The sequence below is a fragment of the Pongo abelii genome, chromosome 10 (assembly GCF_028885655.2).
Source record: "Pongo abelii isolate AG06213 chromosome 10, NHGRI_mPonAbe1-v2.0_pri, whole genome shotgun sequence".
In the NCBI taxonomy this organism is placed as follows: Eukaryota; Metazoa; Chordata; class Mammalia; order Primates; family Hominidae; genus Pongo; species Pongo abelii.
In genome coordinates this window covers 9,017,978-9,040,173 of record NC_071995.2, presented here as the reverse complement: position 1 = coordinate 9,040,173, position 22,196 = coordinate 9,017,978, and the positions used below count along the sequence as shown (strand labels likewise).

Sequence of the window (22,196 nt, the reverse complement as noted above, 5' to 3'; positions counted from 1 at the left end):
ACAATATCTCAGAAACTTGTCATTAAAGGAGAAGCCTTCCAACTCCCATAGAGCTAGATGGCTACAACTCATCTCCTCTCCTCACCCTTTACTACTACCCCATTTGTCCTTTTTGTAGCTAACTTAGGGTTTCCATATATATCTTTTATTAGCTCCAATGCTCCAGGTGCTTTTGTAAGTTATAATTAATTTACTCATAGGATCCCAAAGGAAATCGCATCGCACAATGGCAGAGTTTCCAGTTAGAGGGTGGCCTCAAGCAGTTTTCTTTTCCCCTCTCATCAGAGCCCTTCCAGGGCTCCTACAAGGTGGTGGTACAGAAGAAATCAGGTAGAAGGACAGAGCACCCTTTCACCGTGGAGGAATTTGGTATGGATCATGAAAAGTCATCGAATATTATTTTTCTTCATATTTAAACTCTTAGGGCCTGGAATTTAAGCTCATTTGGAGTCTTTCCATTTCCCATGGGTGACATTGGGCTTGGAGTAGAATTAATTACACCTAAGTCCAATGAGGACATCAGTGATTTGCGAATAGGACTTCACATAGCTTGGTTATTTTCTGTAGCAATATTTAATACCAACCCCCCGAAATTAAAACATTCTTGTTTTAATGGAGTTTTCCATAATTAATTAAGCATACAGTGATCTCTCATAGTCCCTCAACTGAAACCTTCATTTGAGAGGAGGTTAGATAAGAATAGATTGGAGAGCAGAGCTACCTTTTCAGAGCCCTAAAATATTATTAGGGAACTGTTACAGGGAACCTGAAAATAGGAATTCCCCCAAAGTTGAAAACCAATCACCAACCTTCTTTATCACCAATCAACAGTTCTTCCCAAGTTTGAAGTACAAGTAACAGTGCCAAAGATAATCACCATCTTGGAAGAAGAGATGAATGTATCAGTGTGTGGCCTGTGAGTTCATTTTTTAAAAATCTTTTGTGGGGGATTATTTAAAAGAGACTCACTATTTGGGATATTTTAACTACTCTCTCTGGGAGCAGTGGCAACACAAAAATTTTAAGTGCTTTGACAGCATCCTCATCTGTAGAATGTTATTCTCCTGTTGCTTTTCTATTTTTCCTTTTTATTTTCTTTCACGTTCTTATCAGCATTATTCTATCATGAGGTAAGATACTGTTTCTAGAGAGGTTATGCTAATAGGATTGATTCTGAAAGTGACAAAACTACACACACACACACACACACACACACACACACACACACACACAAAATGGGGAAGGGTGGATAGTGTTGAAGGGTATTGGCTCTGCCTTAACCAAAAATAACCAAACGTATATTAGGGAGATAATTAACACATGGCTATAAGGGGAAATTCAATCATCAACAGATCATTTACCTGACCTTGCATGCTTACTGGAAAAATCACTTAGATTCAGAATTTGTAGAGATAGGCATACAACTGAAATCTCATCTAACTCACTAGTCTACCTAAGGCTGGTCTACATACCTGTCTGCACTGACATTTTTACTGAAGAGACAGAACGTGATCTCTCAAGACAGTCTGTTCCAACCTTGAAAACTCTTGTTTCCTGGATCTTATGTTCGTGTCCGTGGCGGCACACAGTAGCTAGTGGCAGAAAGAGCAGGTATAGTGAAGGAATCAGTCCTGCCCAAAGATCACACATGTGATACACCTACTATTCAGCTAGGCCCCTGCTCCAGTTCTGTCTCACAGTGATGGCCAAGTTCCTGGTTCCTCATAACTGGTGTGATCTTGCAAATAGACATACAGAGGACATTCTCAAATAGGAAAGGAGACAAATGCACTTGAAAACCCAGCAATTGTCTATGACATATTTATGACACAATCCCACTTTTGTAAAAAAGTAAACAGGCCCAGCGCGGTGGCTCATGCCTGTAATCCCAGCACTTTGGGAGGCCGAGGCGGGCAGATCACGAGGTCAGGAGATCAAGACCATCCTGGCTAACACGGTGAAACCCCATCTCTACTAAAAAATACAAAAAATTAGCCAGGCATGGTGGTGGGCTCCTGTAGTCCCAGCTACTCGGAAGGCTGAGGCAGGAGAATGGCATGAACCCGGGAGGTAGAGGTTGCAGTGAGCAGAGATCATGCCACTGCACCCCAGCCTGGGCGACAGAGCGAGACTCAGTCTCAAAAAAAAAAGTAAACAAATGAAACTCGATATAGAGATGGCTGCACATGGGGAGGGGATGATGGAAGAAGAGACACTATCGTACTAATAGTTTGTATTCCTAGGTAGACTTGAGGGTGTTTGGTTTTTTTTTTTGTTCTGTTTCGTTTTGCTGGTATTGTCTTCTCTTTTAAGAACAGGTTTAAGTTTTATAATAAGAAAGACTTTTTTAAGATAAAACCAAAAAAATCAAGGAAAAAAAAAGAAATGATAAAAGAAGAATGTAGTAAATTTCAGCATGTTGCAATGGAGATTTCTATAAGAGCCATTACTGACTCTTGTCTTCAATATTGTGTGAGCCCAGCAGAGAGCAGAGGGAAGTATAGACGGGGAATATACTGTAGCTAAAGGGGAGATATAAATAGCTAGAAAATGGGGAGGTTCAGTGTCTGCTCTGATTCCTTTGGGAATGTTCTCATGACAGATACACATATGGGAAGCCTGTCCCAGGACATGTGACTGTGAGCATTTGCAGAAAGTATAGTGATGCTTCCAACTGCCATGGTGAAGATTCACAGGCTTTCTGTGAGAAATTCAGTGGACAGGTAGGTTGAACACTATTTTTTTCTAGAGAATAACAAGGCATTGTTGAAAAGCAGTGAGTTGCAGCATTTTTCTGATTCAGGAAGAGAACAATCTAGAAGAGAATTCCATGTTGGCTATTGTAATTTTTCAAAAAAAAATCATGAACTTAGCACAGTGGGAATTATTTATTTCTTGTAATTGCCCATTGTGAGTGTTTCAGAATGATAGACGCTGAGCCATCCAAAGCCTCCATGGGCATTCACTTCTACAAAGGAAGGAAAAAACCATACACCTCTTAACTGCCTTAGCTGGCCAGGGCATCAGTTCGGCTCTCTCTGTGAACAAGAACCTATCACATGGCCCCACCAAGAAGCCAGAGAGTTGACAAACACAGTCCCCATACAGGAGGCCGCTTCCCAACCGCAGCTGAATGTTACGGAGGAGGAACCAGGCTTTGATGAGGAGTTCTGATGGTCAAGAGCAGATGTACTGTGTATTTCAAAATAGCAAGTGGACAGGACTTGAACTATTTCCAACACATAGAAATGATAAATACTTGAGTTGGTAGGCACCCTAAATCCCGCGATGTGATCATTACACATTCTATGCATGTAACAAAATATCTCTTGTACCCCATAAATATGTATAAATATTATGCATCCTTTGTACAAAAAAAAATTACTCCTCAAATTTTAAGACATTTCTATCGCAATATATCTAGGGAATTTCAGATACCAAGGAATACATCTGTCAATTATACATGAGATATTGTTGTGAAATTTAATATTTAGTTGCTAGAGAATATTTATTGTGTCCTCGTCATAGAAAATGCCTACATGATGTTGTCCCCCCACAAAATCACACCAGGTTAACTGACCACTGATCTATTTAGTATAATATGCATTGTATTTTTGTATTTTATTTTCTCCCTTCTTAGCTAAACAGCCATGGCTGCTTCTATCAGCAAGTAAAAACCAAGGTCTTCCAGCTGAAGAGGAAGGAGTATGAAATGAAACTTCACACTAAGGCCCAGATCCAAGAAGAAGGAACAGGTTTGTGTACTACACGGGTATAAGAGAAAAAACAATAGGCATTGATTTTCTCAGCCAAATAATGAATTGTAAGTTGGGGGGAGGTGATAGAATTTTAGAGACATCATTCTTCCCAAAAAGAACAGATTTTTTTGTTCTTTTTCAGTGGTGGAATTGACTGGAAGGCAGTCCAGTGAAATCACAAGAACCATAACCAAACTCTCATTTGTGAAAGCGGACTCACACTTTAGACAGGGGATTCCCTTCTTTGGGCAGGTGGAGTATTTTCCAGTTCACTCGTCAACCCATGTACTGTTACCTAATTAGCACAATAGTTATGGTTTCTGCTAAAACCATGCCGGGTTAATGTTATCATTTAATATAACCAAAGGTATAAAATATCACCAAGGCTTGATTAGTATAACCAAAGGTATAAAACTACATAAAAATAGATTTATTCTTCTGTAAATTTGTATATGAAATGTATGGAATTATCCTAAAGCCTTATTAAAATTAGTAGAGTTTTTCCCCCTTCTTTTGAAACAGCATTGTACAAGTCACTCAATCTCCTTCTCATGGTTTACCAGGCAGTCTCAGGTTTTTATGACATTTTCTCACAAGAATCTCAAAATTCATGCTGACCAGTTTCATTACGATGCTAACACTAACTTTGTATGGAAACAGGTGGGTAGGTGGTTTTAATTTTTATTTTGAGGTATTAAAGATTCTACAATAATGTTTATTTCATGGATAGTATATTTACACTATTTTTCTATAACAAGTATATTTCTAAAACAGTGAACATGGGGTAAAACACTGCTATTTAAGGTTCTCAGATTTTTGAATTATGAATTTTCATATTATCTACCAAAAAAATCTTCTCTTACAATTTTTCTGTTGTCAGCAGATGTGCAAATGGATCTTTATGACTCTAGAAGTCTGAGATGACAGTTACATGTGCCTCAATGTATATTTACTGTGTATCATTTTCTTAATGTAAATGTTATAGGATTTCAGCTATGAAGGGTGTAAAACAGCATAGACTCAACAAAGTGGAGTACATTCTAGAAGGCTTGGTTGTGTCATGACACCAAAATGTATTCAACTTCCTAAAATGAAAGTGCAGCTCATTTGTAAATTTCTCAGAAATATAGTGTACTTTTTAAGTACATTTTATTGCTGCTAAATAACTATCCTATTTGTCATAAGACTCTCTAGCTAGAAGAAAATCAGAATTATGTGCCTATTCTTGTCTTTGTACATGCAGCCAACATTTCATTGGCAAACTTAGATTTTGTAAATCAATTACGAGCACTGTGGGGTCAGCCTATTGTTCTTCCTGCTACCAAATGTAGCTTATACTGAAAAAGAATCGCCACCTTTACAATCTGAACTGGACTACTCAACTGCCGATACAACATTAGCAGTAAATTAGCTTTGGCAACTTATTTAATACTGTGTGCCTCTTTTCAATTTTACATTTTTCACATGGGAAATGTGTCATAAAATCTGCCTACCTTCCAAAAGGCTGAAGATCTAGGTTGAGAAGCAGAGACCATGTCTAAGACAACTAGAGAAACACACAGGACAATGTATTGGCAATTGTTTACTTGTGCACTTATGAGACTTCAGACACTAATCTATAGGAAGTTAATGGTCCACTCCAAAATAGGTGTTTGGGGCACAAATAAATTTAGTTAGTAGATTAAAATATTTCATTATCATATTACTCTAGTGCTCTGTGACTCTCTAGTAGGAGTTATATATAATAATACACAGCACTTCCAAAATATCTAGAAGACATTTTTCAGGTCACTCTTGTTATTATCCCGATCACTCTCTATCCCTTCACACTGCTCTGTTTTTCTTCTTAGGATTGATTACTACTAAATTAGTGTATGTTATATATATATTTATTTAGCATCTATCTCTCACTAGACAGTAAGCTCTGTGATGGAAGAAAGTTCGTTTTTTTTCACTGCTGTGTCCTCAGTGCCTGGAACCATGTTCAACATAGAGGAGGCACTAAAAAATGTGATAAAATGAATATGTTTGGTGCCTATTAGTTATTACCAATATAACTAATCCACAGCTTTTAATCTTCAGGTGCGCCTAGTAGATGGGAAAGGCGTCCCTATACCAAATAAAGTCATACTCATCAGAGGAAATGAAGCAAACTATTACTCCAATGCTACCACAGATGAGCATGGCCTTGTACAGTTCTCTATCAACACCACCAACGTTATGGGTACCTCTCTTACTGTTAGGGTAAGTTTGGAAAGAAGTTACCAATGACATGAAGTAGCCTTGAAAACAAGGTTGCAACCTAAGGGTGAGAAAATTTCCAAACTGTGTTTAGTTCTATGGAGAGAAAAAAACTAGCAATTAGAAACCAATTTAAGGTTAACTTTTTTAAAGTTTAAGAAAAGAAGGCAGTATATTGTTGTGATTAAAAGTGCGGGTTAGACTTTAGCGGTGTTGTTGGGAATGTAAAATGGCACAGCCACTGTGAAAAACAGTATAGTAGTTTCTGAAAAAATTAAAAAATAGAATTACAAAATGATCCAGTAATCCTACTTCTGGACATATATTCAAAAGAATCGAAAGCAGGGTCTCAAAGAGATATTTGCACACCCATGTTCATAGCTGCACTATTCACAATAGCTGAGAGATTGAGGCTACCCAAATGTCCATCAAGGGATGAACAGGTAAACAAAATGTGGTATATAAATACAACAGAATATTATGCAGCCTGAGAAGGGAAGGAAATCCTGTCACATGCTACAGCATGAATGACCCTTGAGGACATTATGGTAAGTGAAATAAGCTAGTCACAAGAAGACCAATACTATATGATTCACTTACATGGGGTTTCCAAAGTAGTCAAAATCAGAGAAATAGAAAACAGGATGGTGGTTGCCAAGGGCTAGGGAAAGAGAGAAATGGGGAATTGTTCTTGTTAGTATTCAGGTTTAGTTTTACAAGATGAAAAGTTCTGGAGATCTGTTGCACAACAGATATACTTAACACTACCAAACTGTACACTAAAGAATAATGAAGATGGTAATTTTATGTTGTATGTGCGTGTGTGTGTGTTTATAATAATTATTTTGAAAAGTGTGAATTCCAGAATCTGAATCAGATAAAGTGGTTAAAAATACTGGCTCAACCCTATTTTAAGGAATTAACTAAAACCTCTGTGCTTCATTTCCTTATCTGTAAAATGATTGCAATATTAACACCTAACTCTTGGGGTGGTTGCAAAGATTAAGTGAAATAATGCATGTTGAAGCACTTAGTAAGCCCCCTTTAACTGTTAGATACTTTTACTATAAAAGCCAATTCTAACATAATTAGCATTTAGTTTTAAAAATATATACTCCAAAAATTATTACCTTACTTTATTTTGTCTTGCTATTCTAATTTTCTCCAGATGACCTGTTCATACCAGTATAACCTGTTCAGTATAGCATGCAGTCCTCTATTTATCAAGAGAGATGTAGACATGTCTATAGATATATGGATATACAATACATATTTAATATATATTACATAATCATGATAATGGAAAACCCCTGCCTCTTTAGAGTCCTTACATTGTTACAGAGAAATAAATAATACGTTTTATTTATTTAGCTTTAATAGATGGCATAAAAGCACCTACCTCTGATAAACTCAAATTTGAACATTTACTCATTTGAAAAAGTGCTTTGAATGCTTTCTACGTGCCAGGCGTTGTGCTAGTCTTGACAATGAAATTATTATTCCTACATGCTCCCTGTTTGGGGCGATCATCTATGTGTTGTCGCCAAAATATATATTAAGATATGAACAAAACGTTTTGCTCAAGGATTCACTAGTGCTATTGGGAGCTGGGGATGAAGGTAGAGGAAGCCTGAAAGGAGCTAAGGAATAACTTCTACAGGAAGAAAAGTTGGAAATATAACCCAAATAGGGCCTCTGAGGCATTAGAATCCAGACTGCAGGGAGCATTAAAAATAATCAGCCTAGGCCAGGCACGGTAGCTCACGCCTGTAATCCCAGCACTTTGGGAGGCTGAGGTGGGTGGATTGTGCGAGGCCAGGAGTTCGAGACCAGCCTAGGCAATGGGGTGAAACCCCATCTCTACAAAATATACAAAAAATTAACTGGGTGGGGTGGCATGCACCTGTAGTCCTAGCAACTCAGGAGGCTGACTGGGAGGATCACTTGAGCCCCGGAGGCGGAGATTGCACTGAGCCAAGATCGTGCCACTGCACTCCAGCATGGGCAACAGAGCAAAACCCTGTCTCAAAAAAATAACCATAATAGCAATCAGCCTAAGATAGCCCAGAAGAGGTAGACTTCAGCTAATTCATCAGCTCAGCTCTTAAACCAATGCTTTTTACCAATGTCTTCTCAGACCCCTAAGGTTACAATATTTTATTTATTCATAATACCCATTCAAAATCCACCCTATAAAAGGCAGCTGCTTTCTGAAAGCACAGTTCTTCCATTTCTAGAAATTATTTACTCTCCTCAATGAAGTTTCATAGCTCCAGTGTCTCTAACTGCACAGGTAAAGCAGTCAAAGAAATTTCAAGCAAGCTAATCAGAGCAAAGGATGCCTCCTTTTATGCTCTTAAGAAATATATATCTCAATCCCAGGAGGCTCTGCAGTGTAAAGTCACAAAGCATGCCTACATTTGAAGCAGGGAAACAAAATAAGGGGTCCTTCTCCCACTTTTCTTTGTGGAACAAAAGATTTCTAGCTACTAGTTAAGGTAGGACAGTAAACTTACGTAGTTTTGTGAGAACATTAATCTTTATGACATATAATCTAAAAATAATATAATTTTTCTAATTCATTAGGTCAAATACAAGGATCGTAGTCCTTGTTACGGCTACCAGTGGGTGTCAGAAGAACACGAAGAGGCACATCACACTGCTTATCTTGTGTTCTCCCCAAGCAAGAGCTTTGTCCACCTTGAGCCCGTGTCTCACGAACTACCCTGTGGCCAAACTCAGACAGTCCAGGCACATTATATTCTGAATGGAGGCGCCCTGCAGGGGCTAAAGAAGCTCTCCTTCTATTATCTGGTGAGAAGGGAGGTTACTGCATTGACTTCTCTGTAGACAAAAGCTCTCTTTGGAGCAAGTAATCATGAAGCTCTTTAGATGTCATGACTTCGACTTCTTATCCATGTTCCTTTTGAAAGTTTGACTTCTCTTGGGGTGAATTATTGCCAAAAGGGACTCAATAAAACAAGCATATTGAAGTGAGACTGAAGCGTGTTCTCTCTTTGGCACATTTAATTTCTTTTTATTTCCTTTTTTGCAGATAATGGCAAAGGGAGGCATTGTCCGAACTGGGACTCATGGACTGCTTGTGAAGCAGGAAGACAGTGAGTATTTCCATCATCTCTGCAATGCTGCCCCATTCTGACCCATTCAGCCTTACACCACGGAAGTATCAGAATACTTTCCCTTTTTTTCCATAGGTTTTTGGGGGAACAGGTGGTGTTTGGTCACATGAATAAATTCTTTAGTAGTGATTTCTGAGATTTTGGTGCACCCATCACCCGAGCAGTACACATTGTACCCAATTTGTAGTCTTTTATCCCTCACCCCACTTCCACCCTTCCCCCTGAATCCACAAAGTCCATTGTATCATTCTTATGCCTTTGCATCCTCATAGCTTAGCTGCCACTTCCTAATAGCTTAGCTGCCACTTCCTAATAGCTTAGCTCCTACTTATGAGTGAGAAGATACGATGTTTGGTTTTCCATTCCTGAGCTGGGAATATCAGGAATACTTTCAAGTAATGAGAGACCATTTCCATCTAATATTAATTAAAAGAAAGTTGAGGGAGCGAAAACAATAATGGTTTTTTTCTCACCCTTTATCAAATATGTGTTGTCTTTTTTTTCAGCCTATTGTCTTTGCGTTATTTAAAATGTTGGTGTGGGCCAGCTGTGATGGCTCATGCGTGTAATCCCAGTACTTTGGGAGAACAAGATGGGAGGATCTCTTGAGGTCAGGAGTTTGAGACCAGCCTGGTCAACATAGTGAGACCCCATCTCTATAAAAGTAAATAAATAAATAAATAAGAAAAAAAGGGGAAAAATAAAATACATAACATATTGTTGTGTATAATCTATGCTTAGTCCAAATTTTTAAACCATAAATATTCTTGAACCTCTTCTCAAAATGAGAATTGTGTTAGAGAATGGGGTGGAGAAAATGTATGATTTCAAGATATGTTGTGTATACCAGGTCTTGTGCTGAGTCATTTATGTCATTTATATTATTATAAATATCTTTTTTCCCTTTCAAGATAGTTATGATTTATGAAGCATTAAATTGGGTACTTCTACCGACTGAACTGCACTCTTGCCATGAGCAAATATGTCATAATATAAACCTTTGAAGTTTGCTCCCAGTCTAGTAGACTCTAAAAGATAACTTGCTAGAAAAGTATCAGTAATCTACTCTCTCATTAGCTCTTGTAGCAACACAGAAGCACCATAGCAGGCTGAAGGAAACTTAATGCAACCTCTAAAGAATCTACATAGGCATCAAAAAATAACTTCTGAAGGAGCATGGTGTTCCTCTTATGGAGAAAGAATCAAATATTGGCTCATAGAAGGTTAAAGAGGATGTAGCATGAATACAATGTGTTAAACTCTTACTCTTACATCTCATAACTTCAGGTTCTATTTCCCTCTTCTAGTATGAGGCCTAGATCAAATGGTAGTGAACTGGATGTCTTCATACCCTTAATTAGCGTCAGAACATTAGGTAGGTGAGCTGAAGCTTAAAGCTGGTGAAAAATCAATATAGTATATGATTTATGAGAGGAGAGACGGCTTTGATAGGGTTTTTTTTCTAAAGCTAAGAGTCCTTAGAGGCAGTCATCCATTTGTTACATCTACTGTTTATTATGTCTACTACATCTACTAATGGAAATAGTCATTAACCTATGATGGCTTCCTCTCATTCTCTTTGTGCCCCAGTGAAGGGTCATTTTTCCATCTCGATCCCTGTGAAGTCAGACATTGCTCCTGTCGCTCGGTTGCTCATCTATGCCGTTTTACCTACCGGGGACGTGATTGGGGATTCTGCAAAATATGATGTTGAAAATTGTCTGGCCAACAAGGTGGGTGTTTTAGATCATAAAATCTTCAACATTTAAAACTAGAAGTTACTACTGTTATCATTTGTTTTATACCTGTGAACATTAGGGCCAACAGGGTTAAACAAATTCCCCAGAGACATTCAGCAAGGCAGTGGCAGAGTCACGCTAAGAAGCAGAATCACTTGATTCCTAGTACAAAACTCTTAAACTTCTCCTAGCCGTGCCTCTTACCAAATACACAGTTCAGAGTATGTTATTCCCTTCTTCTATGATAAAATGTTGGGAAATATGTAAGCAAGTTTTTAAGACTACTAAGGAGCCAAAAGAAAAATGCAAGAGCACCCAGACCCATGCACGTTCCACCACAATTAATAAGCACCTTGCCGTGTATCAAAGATAAAAAAGTAATTTATAAGAATAATTAAAAATAATTCTACTGGCTCAAATGATTCTTGAGAATGAAAGAGAAGTGTAGGGAACAAAAAGCTTCAGGATTGACATAATGCCAACCCTCCACGAAATCAAGCAGAGTGGTTATACATTGTCGGTGAGGAACACTCTGCAAATGCGAGTGAATGCATGGGTAAACCGGGAAATTTGCTTTTCTGACCTTTTGTTCCAACTTCGCAGGTGGATTTGAGCTTCAGCCCATCACAAAGTCTCCCAGCCTTGCACGCCCACCTGCGAGTCACAGCGGCTCCTCAGTCCCTGTGCGCCCTCCGCGCTGTGGACCAAAGCGTGCTGCTCATGAAGCCTGATGCTGAGCTCTCCGCGTCCTCGGTGAGTTCCCGGCAGCCTCAGGAATCAAGAAGGGCCATGTCAGGGGCTCAGGGCAAGGAAAAATGACTGGATAAGTAGGATAAGATCAAGTAAAATTATATTTATCTAGAAATTAATGGTTTTGAGCTCTCTTGTGGGCTTTCATTAGTAAGGAATTATATATATATATAAAACTACTCACTTCTGCAGGTAAAAAAATAAACAAAAAATGTATCGCTTAATACAGTATGTTGAATCAAATAAAAGCATTTTTAAAAAGACAAAATGTGATGAAAATTAACAACCAAAAAAGGACTCGTTATTCAGGCATGTTAAGCTTCTTGCTCAAGAGCACATAGCAATACAAACTCAAATCTTCTGATTGTGTCAAGACATCCATATATACAAGGCTGGAGAGAATACAGAGCAGATTGTGAAAAGTGCTATAAGAGAAGTGCAGTTATGCAAAATAAAAGAAACGATTGACTGAGCAATCAGAGAAGCCATTCAGAAATTATATATTTAAAATGTTAAAAGACCATGCACTACCAAAAGTCCTTAAAATCCCAGAGCTCCATGCAACCAGTAATAGGAGTTGTCAAACTAGTTTCAACATTTCAAAAAGCCTAACAAAAGTGATACATGTACCTGCACTAAGACTACACAGGCTAAATGAAATATCAGATTTAGAAGAATTATGGCTGGACGTGGTGGCTCACGCCTGTAATCCCAACACTTTGGGAGGCCAAGGCAGGCAGATCACTTGAGGTCAGGAGTTTGAGACCAGTCTGGCCAATATGATGAAACCCCGTATCTACTAAAAATACAAAAATTAGTCAGGCGTGGTGGCGGGAGCCTGTCATCCCAGCTACTCAGGAGGCTGAGGCAGGAGAATCGCTTGAACCCAGGAGGTGGAGGTTGAGTGAGCCGAGATCGTGCCACTGCACTCCAGCCTAGGCAATAGAGCAAGACTTGGTCTCAAAAAAAAAAAAAAAAAAAGAATTATATCAGTAGAAATAATTGCTGTCCCAAGCTACACATAATTTCTGAGGGAACATATGTATTATCTCTGAGGAACAAAACTTAGGAAAAATGAATTACTATATAATTGACATTGATAACAGAACTCTTTGAAAACATGGAGCTAATAGAAGAAATACCAAAAGGGTATGCTGAATTGGAACAACAAAAGCTAGTTAATAGCATGTACTAATAGTAGTTTGCTCACATCTTCAGATTTTTAATATGAGAACAATTGTAATAACCTCTTACTGAAGTTTTTTCTACTACCATAATTTAACAAAGAGAAATTTATATTTTTATTTTCCTGAAATAGAAACTTATAAGAAAATATTTCTTACTTGTTTGTCCTTCTAATGGGATTTTAACTGAAAATATTAGAATACTTCTAAAGGAAGCATTAAGTACATTTCGACAGTAGGATCTCAAGAGGATATGTGGGAAAATAATATACATTTTATATTTTTATAACATAATTTTATAATTCTCAAAGAATTTTTCAAATTATATCAACCCTGATGGGTATATAAGGCAGACAATCCTATTTATTAATAATAAAGCAGAAGCTTTCAGGGATTTAGTAGTAGACCTGAGTTAAAACACCAGCTCTTCTCAACCTTTGATTAGTGTTTTACCAGTGAAACACTTTGCTGCTACTAATGTAGGTCATTCATTCAACACATTTATTTAATGCCCACTGTGTTCTAGGCATTATACTAAGTGCTAGTAGAGATCAAGCAGTGAGCTACTGGAAAGACAAAAATTTATGTCTCATGGAACTTACATTGTCTGTCCCATAGATGAGACAGACAATAATTATGGAATATGCCACAATAAAAGCCGGGATAGGAAATGGGAAATGTTAAGATACTTTGAGAAAGTGTCTAATTTCATCACACCACTCACTTTGCTCATCTGTTCTTGTCAATCAGTTTTAAACTCCTATGAATATAATACAATGTAACTATCACAATTTTTATGTCTGTCTTACTTCTCACCTTCAAATGGACTTGAAAGCATCATGTCTAGAATTTTACAGTTAAAGTTTTATGTATTATATGAAGATCTGGAGCATTTTGTTTCCATTAATAATACCTAAGAAAATGCCATCATGTCCTGTGGAGAGAGGATATTCCTATTCGTGTGCCTGTTTAGAACATGCACCCATTAACTTTGTTATATACTGAGTCAGTTGCTCACCACAAGATAAGCACAAAACTATCATTTCCTTCTATCATCTCAAAGCTTTGTGCAATGTCACAAATACAACAGACCTCGATTTTTCAATTAATAGAGTTTTATTTCATTCCAGTGTTGAGTCTAGTGGTGGCCTCTGAACTGTGTAACGAAGTAGTACTTAGTACTTAGATGAGTACTTAGATGGAGTGTTTTGGTTTTTTCCTAAAACCGTTAAACATCTTCAAAATGAAAACACTGTGTCAAGAAAATGATCCATACCCTCTATAAATCATCAAAGCAATGAGAGCACTCAAAGAAAGATGGATGTTCATTATTCCTGTTCTTTTCTCCTTGAACTTAAAAAATGTCACAAAGAAGTTTGCCTTTTTGTCTTTTGTATTTGTACAGGTTTATAACCTGCTACCAGAAAAGGACCTCACTGGCTTCCCTGGGCCTTTGAATGACCAGGGCGATGAAGACTGCATCAATCGTCATAATGTCTATATTAATGGAATCACATATACTCCAGTATCAAGTACAAATGAAAAGGATATGTATAGCTTCCTAGAGGTAAACTCCTTATGTTGCAGATGGTCTGATCTTAAGGTTCTTAAAATATTACACATGTCAAAGAGTCTGTATTTGAATGCCTTCATGTCCTAGCTGAGGGTAATGGGATATAAAGAGGTAAGTGGCTTCTCCACTAATAGCAGCAGATCTGCTAAAAGCTGCTGAACTAAGCTGGAACTTTTTGGAGTATTATTCAAGTTTTCTTTTTTCACAGGAATTAATTGCTCTGTGATGTTTATTAATATCACATATACAAAATAATTACTGTTGAAAGAGTTTAATGAAAAGAATAAAATTACATCCTTAAGTATATGAATATCCCTTCTACAGATGTGAATGTTAAAAGTTTAATTTAACTGGATTGCTTGTCAAATTCAATGAAAAGAAGTAGCCACCTATGTATATTTTGTAATATATATTTACTGATTAGATGATAATTTCCTTTGCAGGACATGGGCTTAAAGGCATTCACCAACTCAAAGATTCGTAAACCCAAACTGTGTCCACAGCTTCAACAGTATGAAATGCATGGACCTGAAGGTCTACGTGTAGGTTTTTATGGTAAACAAAAAATTAATAAATATATATTGCCTAATATATTCACCAAATTTTAAATTTTTTAAAAGATGCAATGTGACAAAAATTAACAAAAAAAAAGGACGTGTGAGTCATACATATTAAGGTTATTGCTCAAGGTCATATAGCAACATAAACTCAAATTCTAGTAGATGGAGATAGAAGTGTTAGGCTGAAAGGAAAGAGAAAGTTTCCAAGTGTAGGATTAGTGTAAACAGAAATAGAAATGTTCACAAAACAAGACTACCATTCTCCATCAGTCAGGTAAAAAAGCTGTTAACTTCCCCAAAACATCAGCCAGTATTTATGTTGGAACCACACACATTCATCAATGACATGAGCTACTTCTTTGATGAACTGAATAGTAATCAAGCATTTATTTATAGTCCCATATTGTCAAATCATGATTGAGGATAAGTTGAGTACAGAGAAAAGAGGGTCAAAAATCAAGGAAAGCATTTAGGGAGAATCAGTTGGCTCTATGGAATTCACTATGAAGTCTATGGCATATTTTATTATTTATAAATTATATCATATAATCCTTTATTAGTAAGATTTATAGTAAATTTATGCATGTATAGATATATATATATATGCACAATTTTTTTTCCAGAGAGCTGGTTGTGAAATATTGACCAACACACCCTTAATAGAAGGTGAATAGAGTAAAAGAAACTAACTGTAATCTTCTGACACGATAGAGAATAGTCTTTATTATCATTGAACTTTTCCCTCCAGTAAACTGTTTCTCAAAGCCACTGTCATAACATGTGTGTCAGTTTTTCCTTGCTCCTGCAGAGGGGCATACCAATGGAAACTTGGATTCCGGCCCTCTTCACGGCCTTGTGTCATAGCACTCTCCACTTAGCACAGCAGCAGCAGCCACATAGGACTCCACAGAGTCCCTGTGCCCCACAGACAATCCAAGCCTCTGTCTGCCAAAGTCTCTATAGCCTCTGCTTATGATCCTCCTCCCCCAGCTCACTCCTAGTTTATTCTTGTTTTTTTTGTTTTTTGTTTGTGTGTTTGTTTTTTTGTTTTTTTGAGACGAAGTCTCACTCTGTCGCCCAGGCTGGAGTGCAATGGTGCCATCTTGGCTCACTGCAAGCTCCGCCTCCCAGGTTCACACCATTCTCCTGCTTCAGCCTCCCAAGTCGCTGGGACTACAGGTGCCCGCCACCACGCCCGGCTGATTTTTTTTGTATTTTTAGTAGAGACGGGGTTTCATTGTGTTAGCCAGGATGGTCTTGATCTCCTGACCTCGTGATCCACCCGCCTCGGCCTCCCAAAGTGCTGGAATTACAGGCATGAGCCACTGCGCCCGACCTCTCCTAGCTTATTCTAATACTTCATAAGTTATCCAACATATTTCCTCCTCAAAGACGCTTTCCTTCATGACCCAAGTGCCCTCTCCTCCTTCCTCTCTATTTCATCAGACGATTTGTTTGTTTGTTTGTTTGGTGGCAACTGTTACATTCTCTCATAAGCTTTATCTGTATGTTTATTGTAATGTCTTCTTCCTCACTCACCATAGAGTCAGATGTAATGGGAAGAGGCCATGCACGCCTGGTGCATGCTGAAGAGCCTCCCACGGAGACCGTACGAAAGTACTTCCCTGAGACATGGATCTGGGATTTGGTGGTGGTAAAGTAAGTAACTTCCTGCATATGCAATATGCAACAATAGAGGTCCCTGACTATTTTCAACTCTTTGCTAGTTTTTCTGTTTTTATTGTTTTATATGTTTATGATGTACAACATGATGTTTTGATATATATATATACACATACACATAGTAAAATGATTACTACAGTCAAGCAAATTAACACATCCATTAGCTCACATTGTTACCTGTTTTTGTGTGCATGGCAAGCGCACCTAAAATCTATCCTCTTAGCCAAGTTTCAGTATCCAATACAATATTATCAACTACAGTCCTCATGCTGCACTTTAGATTTCTAAATTTATTCATCCTACATAACTTCAACTTTGTACCCTTTGACCTGCTTCTCCCCATCCCTGCAACCCCAACCACTGTTCTACTCTCTGTTCCTATGTATTCAACTTCTTTTAGCATCCACATACAGGTAAGATCATGCAGTACTTGTCCTGTGTCTGGCTTATTTCACTTAGCATAATCTCCCCCAGGTTCATCCATATTGTCACAAATGGCAGGATCTTCTTTCACTTAAGGCTGAATAATATTCCATTATGCATAGTCACAATTTATTTGTCCATTCACCCAGACACTTAGGTTGTTTTTATATCTTGGCAACTGTGAATAATGCTGTAATGAACACCAAAACACATATATCTCTACAAGGTGCTTATTTCATTTCCGTTGGGAGTATACCCAGAAGAGGGATTTCTGGGACGTATGGTAGTTTCCATTTTAAAATTTTTGAGGTATCTTCATACTGTTTTCCATAATGGCTGTGGCAATGTACATTTGCACCAAGGGGAGTGAACAAACTCCTTCCAGAGAGACACTGGAAACAGAGTTTTATCCCTGAAACAAGCCAGTGGGGCAGGTGGAGAGAAAGAGCCGGAATGGCCATATACTCCCTTTCAGGCTCCTGGAGTCTTGTTTACTTCTCCCTTTCACTACCAGATGCAGGCTGTTTAGAAGCCCAACCCTTAGGAGACAGCTAGAAATGGGAGATTTTGCCTGTTCTCTCTGTAGTTAGCCAAGGGGTGGTGGGGGCGGGTAGCCGCTGGCATTGCTCAAAGGCCTATTTAAAATCACCTCTGTGTTCACTGTGGTCTAGGGAGACTCCTGATTGCAGAGCTCCATCTACTCCTGGAGCTAGGTGATTTAGGAGCCAGACCCTTAGGTAGGAGCTGTAAACGTTGGGGTGCTTGATGCATAGACAAATTATTCCCAGGGGTATGTTCAGACCTGGTTTTATCCGTGGGGCGAGCCAGGGGAAGGAGGCATGGGAAGTGCCCTTACTGTTTTTCAGGCTTCCTGTAAGTCTGTCATTTCCCTACCTCTTCTGCTTCCCGGTGCAGGCTAGTTAGAAGCCCAACACTCAGTCAGCAACTGATAAAGTGGGTAGAAGAAGCCCTTCCAGGGAGAAACTGGGAGCTGTTAGCTAATTTTTCAGTACTGAAGTACTTCTTTCAAACGCATTGCTAATTTCAGGAGATGTTTAACATAAATACATCAGCTAAGAAGTCTTACTAATCTAATTGCATCAGAGCTAAAAAATGTTGTGCAAATTTAATTCTAAGATTTGCAGAAAATGGGCTAAGGACCTAATACAACCAAGGACTGCACAGATTGCCTGTAAGAGATCCCTCACTGATTAGCAATCCTGAGTTAAATACAGATTCAGTCAGGCCCACTATACACAATAGTGGTAAAATTTAAAATTATAAAGCAGCCCTCAGTGGAATAGCATTTTAGAGAAGAGAACTTAAGAACAATCTCAAACTGCATATTAAATTTATAACTATATTGTCTGTAAAAGATTATGCTACAATTCTGATATACTACAGTTAAAAACAGTTGGAAGAAAAGGACTTATATTCCCATCTCGATCCTTGATTATACTCTCCATTATTGGTATTTCTGTTGAGTGTTTTTAAGACATGGCAGTAGAATCATTCCTAGGGATTCTCTCCCTAGAAAGGATGTATTTAACTGTATACGTTCTGTTCTTCACTTACCCTCCTCCCCAGCTCATCAGGTGTGGCTGAGGTGGGAGTAACAGTCCCTGACACCATCACCGAGTGGAAGGCAGGGGCCTTCTGCCTGTCCGAAGATGCTGGACTTGGTATCTCTTCCACTGCCTCTCTCCGAGCCTTCCAGCCCTTCTTTGTGGAGCTCACAATGCCTTACTCTGTGATTCGTGGAGAGGTCTTCACACTCAAGGCCACGGTCCTAAACTACCTTCCCAAATGCATCCGGGTAAGGATCTTTTTCCTAAATTAAATACAAGGTAGCTATCAAGTAAATTAAAAGTTGCATTCCTAGGAATACTGACAAACTCTTGTATGCAAAATATGCTTACTAGATATTCATGATTGTATAAGTTACAGGTTGTGAGATCTCCAAATACCAAGTTGCACCATAAAGCAAGTTTCTAGCCCTTATAACCCTTCAAAGTTAGTATTTGTGTGGTATGAAGAATTCTGACAGGGATGACAAAAGTCAGTACTCTATTCTCATGACAGATTCTACAAGGTTTCAACCTCTGCTATCTCATATATTTAACTTTTCATAGCTCATTCATTATATTAAACCTAATTTTAAAAGTCGTTTGTGAGCATCTTACCTCTGCTGAAACCGTAACTGTTTATAAGTCTTGTATCCTCTGCCGGGAGATCCGGGGGAATGGTCAAAGTTCCAGACCAAAGAGGTAGAGCAGCATGCCATCATTACCTTTCCCTTCCTCTGGTCCCATCATGTGAAAGAGCAGGTGGCTTCCAAAATAACTCAGATTTACCTGTGTAAATCTGATAGATTAAGAGCCACTTAAATGTATTTCAGGTACTTGATCTTCATTTATATCACCTTTAATGTGAGGCAACCTGAAATCTAACCAATTCCTCAAGATGCTTTACTTCAAACCCATTCTCCCTCTGTTCTCCTTCCCCCTCTACTCTTTCTTATGTGTGGTTTCAGGTCAGTGTGCAGCTGGAAGCCTCTCCCGCCTTCCTAGCTGTCCCAGTGGAGAAGGAACAAGCGCCTCACTGCATCTGTGCAAACGGGCGGCAAACTGTGTCCTGGGCAATAACCCCAAAGTCATTAGGTGAGCAAAAACTCCTAGAGATAATTCTCTACTCAAAGATTGTATACGGCAGTGGGAACCTTATATTGAGTGCTACTTCCTTCAGGAAAAGACCACTAGATGCTGCGATTTTTTTCCTTTGTCTTTTATTCTAAGATGCCTACAAGGATATCCTCAACATCTCCACCTTGAATTCTCAGTATCATTCACCTCTCATTTGCATGTTTCCGTTCCTGCCTCTGTGTTTTAATAAAACAAAAGTTTACAGAGCATTGAACATTTATAAATCTTTAGTTTGGAGGCATGGAGGAAGGGGAAGAGGCTATTCATTTCTATTGGCCTTTTTTTTTCAGGAAATGTGAATTTCACTGTGAGTGCAGAGGCACTAGAGTCTCAAGAGCTGTGTGGGACTGAGGTGGCTTCAGTTCCTGAATATGGAAAGAAAGACACAGTCATCAAGCCTCTGTTGGTTGAAGTAAGTAAACCTAAATAATATATAGTCCATAATAATATATAATAATATATGTGGGTAATATAATAATATATGGATATTTTATAATATTATTCTCATGCATCTCTCTGTCCTATCTCTCTCTTGATTTACTTTCTGTTTTGTTGGGGTTTTTTTGTTTTTGTTTTTGTTTTGGAGGCAGAGTCTTGCTCTGTCACCCAGGCTGGAGTGCAGTGGCAGGATCTCTGGTCACTGCAACCTCCGCCTCCTGAGTTCAAGCAATTCTCGTGCCTCAGCCTCCTGAGTAGCTGGGATTACAGGTGTGCACCACCACGCCCAGCTAGTTTTTGTATTTTTAGTAAAGACAGGGTTTCACCACGTTGACCAGGCTGGTCTCGAACTCCTGGCCTCAAGTGATCTGCCCACCTCTGCTTCCCAAAGTGCTGGGATTATAGGTGTGAGCCACCATGCGCAGCCTCCCTTTGATTTACTTTCTTAATTTTTCCTTCACCTGTTCATGCATCGAACTACCTCCTACATATATTGCTTATATGTACAGAATTTTCTTAGATAACACAGTTTAAATCCTTGTCTTCACTATCCAAATATCTGTGGTCCCTCCATTAACACACATGTTCTGAAGGTCAGTCCATTCTCACTAGCTTTTCTTTCTTTTACCTAAAGCCTGAAGGACTAGAGAAGGAAACAACATTCAACTCCCTGCTTTGTCCATCAGGTAAGAGTCAACCATCACAGTTTAAAAAACATTAAAGTCTAACATTTAAAGTTCAAAGAACATTTATATATTATTCCTACACTTTCTTTGTGATCTAAGACCTGAAGGACCATCAACGCGTTTGACAAATGTGGAAAATAGTTCTTAGGAAGGCCAAGTAATTTGATCAGAATATCCCTAGGCCTGCATTCTGACTCTTGATCTTTTGCAGCACCTATGCAAACACCAAATGACTTTCTGACCAGTGTATGGCATGGGCATAGGTAGAAAGTGGGTAGAATCAAAATGAATATTACCAAAAGGGATGTTTCCTTAAATAATTAATAATGCAAACTATGGACAGCTGAATTTAGGGCATTCTAACACTGAGTTTTACATAGCCAACAGTATTTGATAACGGGATTGCTATTTCCCAAAGGAAAAGTTGTCATGGCCTTTACCATTATTGCCATATTAATATTTGTTTGATGCCTATCCCGTATCTAATGCCCTATCAATCATTTGAGAAGGAACTGAAGAAACTTAACAGTAAAAATTTAATACACTGAGAAATTTATCAGCACAATGCATTCTCACCCCAAACCAACATTGAATCAACATCATACATATGTTCATTGCCTTTCTCTGATTACCTATACATTTAGTATGTTTTTCATACTAAATACTAAATGCTTTATCTATTCATCTGTTGCCAAGATGTAACATATAAAATGTATCCTAAAAACATAACTTCCTTGTCGTTTAGCCTTATTTCTACATTTAAGTGAACTGAGTACCTATCATTCAATCCTTTTATCATGACTTCTCCATTTCTGAGTTACTCATTTTGATGTATCTCTTAGGTGTAAGGGCTAATCATCAAATCGTTTTACTAAGTTTCATTTTAATTACCAACATAATCAAATTTGCCTACCTAATTTTACGAAAATATATTCTTCTTTAAAAAAACAAAACAGAACATCATATTAAAGGTTAATGTCACCCCCCCCGAACATTTTTCAGTACTTTAATTGTCATCCATTTATCTTTAGAAATAATGTGTGTAGATGTATATGTTTGTGGATGTGTGATTTACATATAATAAACTGTGTATGTTGCATTCTATAAATCACTGTTTTTCACTCAGCAACCTGTCTTGGAGATTTATCTATGTTAAATTGTAGATCTAGGTCTTTCCTTTTAATTGCTTTTAATCCTATAATATAAATACATCACAATTCTGCTTAGTGTTTTAGTCCTCCTGTATTGATTTTTTCAACTATTCGCTAGCTTTAAAAAATTAGTTAATTAATTATAATAATAGCCTCCTTATGAACATA

General features: G+C 38.2%; 1 protein-coding gene across 1 annotated transcript in view; it reads left to right on the top strand.

The window, feature by feature from the left end:
- Window positions 1-22,196, top strand: part of A2M (alpha-2-macroglobulin) — a 50,540-nt gene that overhangs the window by 5,720 nt on the left and 22,624 nt on the right. Inside the window, 17 exon segments of the mRNA NM_001133457.1 lie at window positions 201-369; window positions 832-916; window positions 2,603-2,723; window positions 3,641-3,755; window positions 3,901-4,010; window positions 5,841-6,002; window positions 8,586-8,813; window positions 9,055-9,118; window positions 10,730-10,872; window positions 11,482-11,631; window positions 14,218-14,379; window positions 14,829-14,940; window positions 16,490-16,604; window positions 18,639-18,867; window positions 19,585-19,711; window positions 20,044-20,165; window positions 20,826-20,877. Coding sequence (NP_001126929.1) covers window positions 201-369; window positions 832-916; window positions 2,603-2,723; window positions 3,641-3,755; window positions 3,901-4,010; window positions 5,841-6,002; window positions 8,586-8,813; window positions 9,055-9,118; window positions 10,730-10,872; window positions 11,482-11,631; window positions 14,218-14,379; window positions 14,829-14,940; window positions 16,490-16,604; window positions 18,639-18,867; window positions 19,585-19,711; window positions 20,044-20,165; window positions 20,826-20,877 — 2,266 coding nt within the window.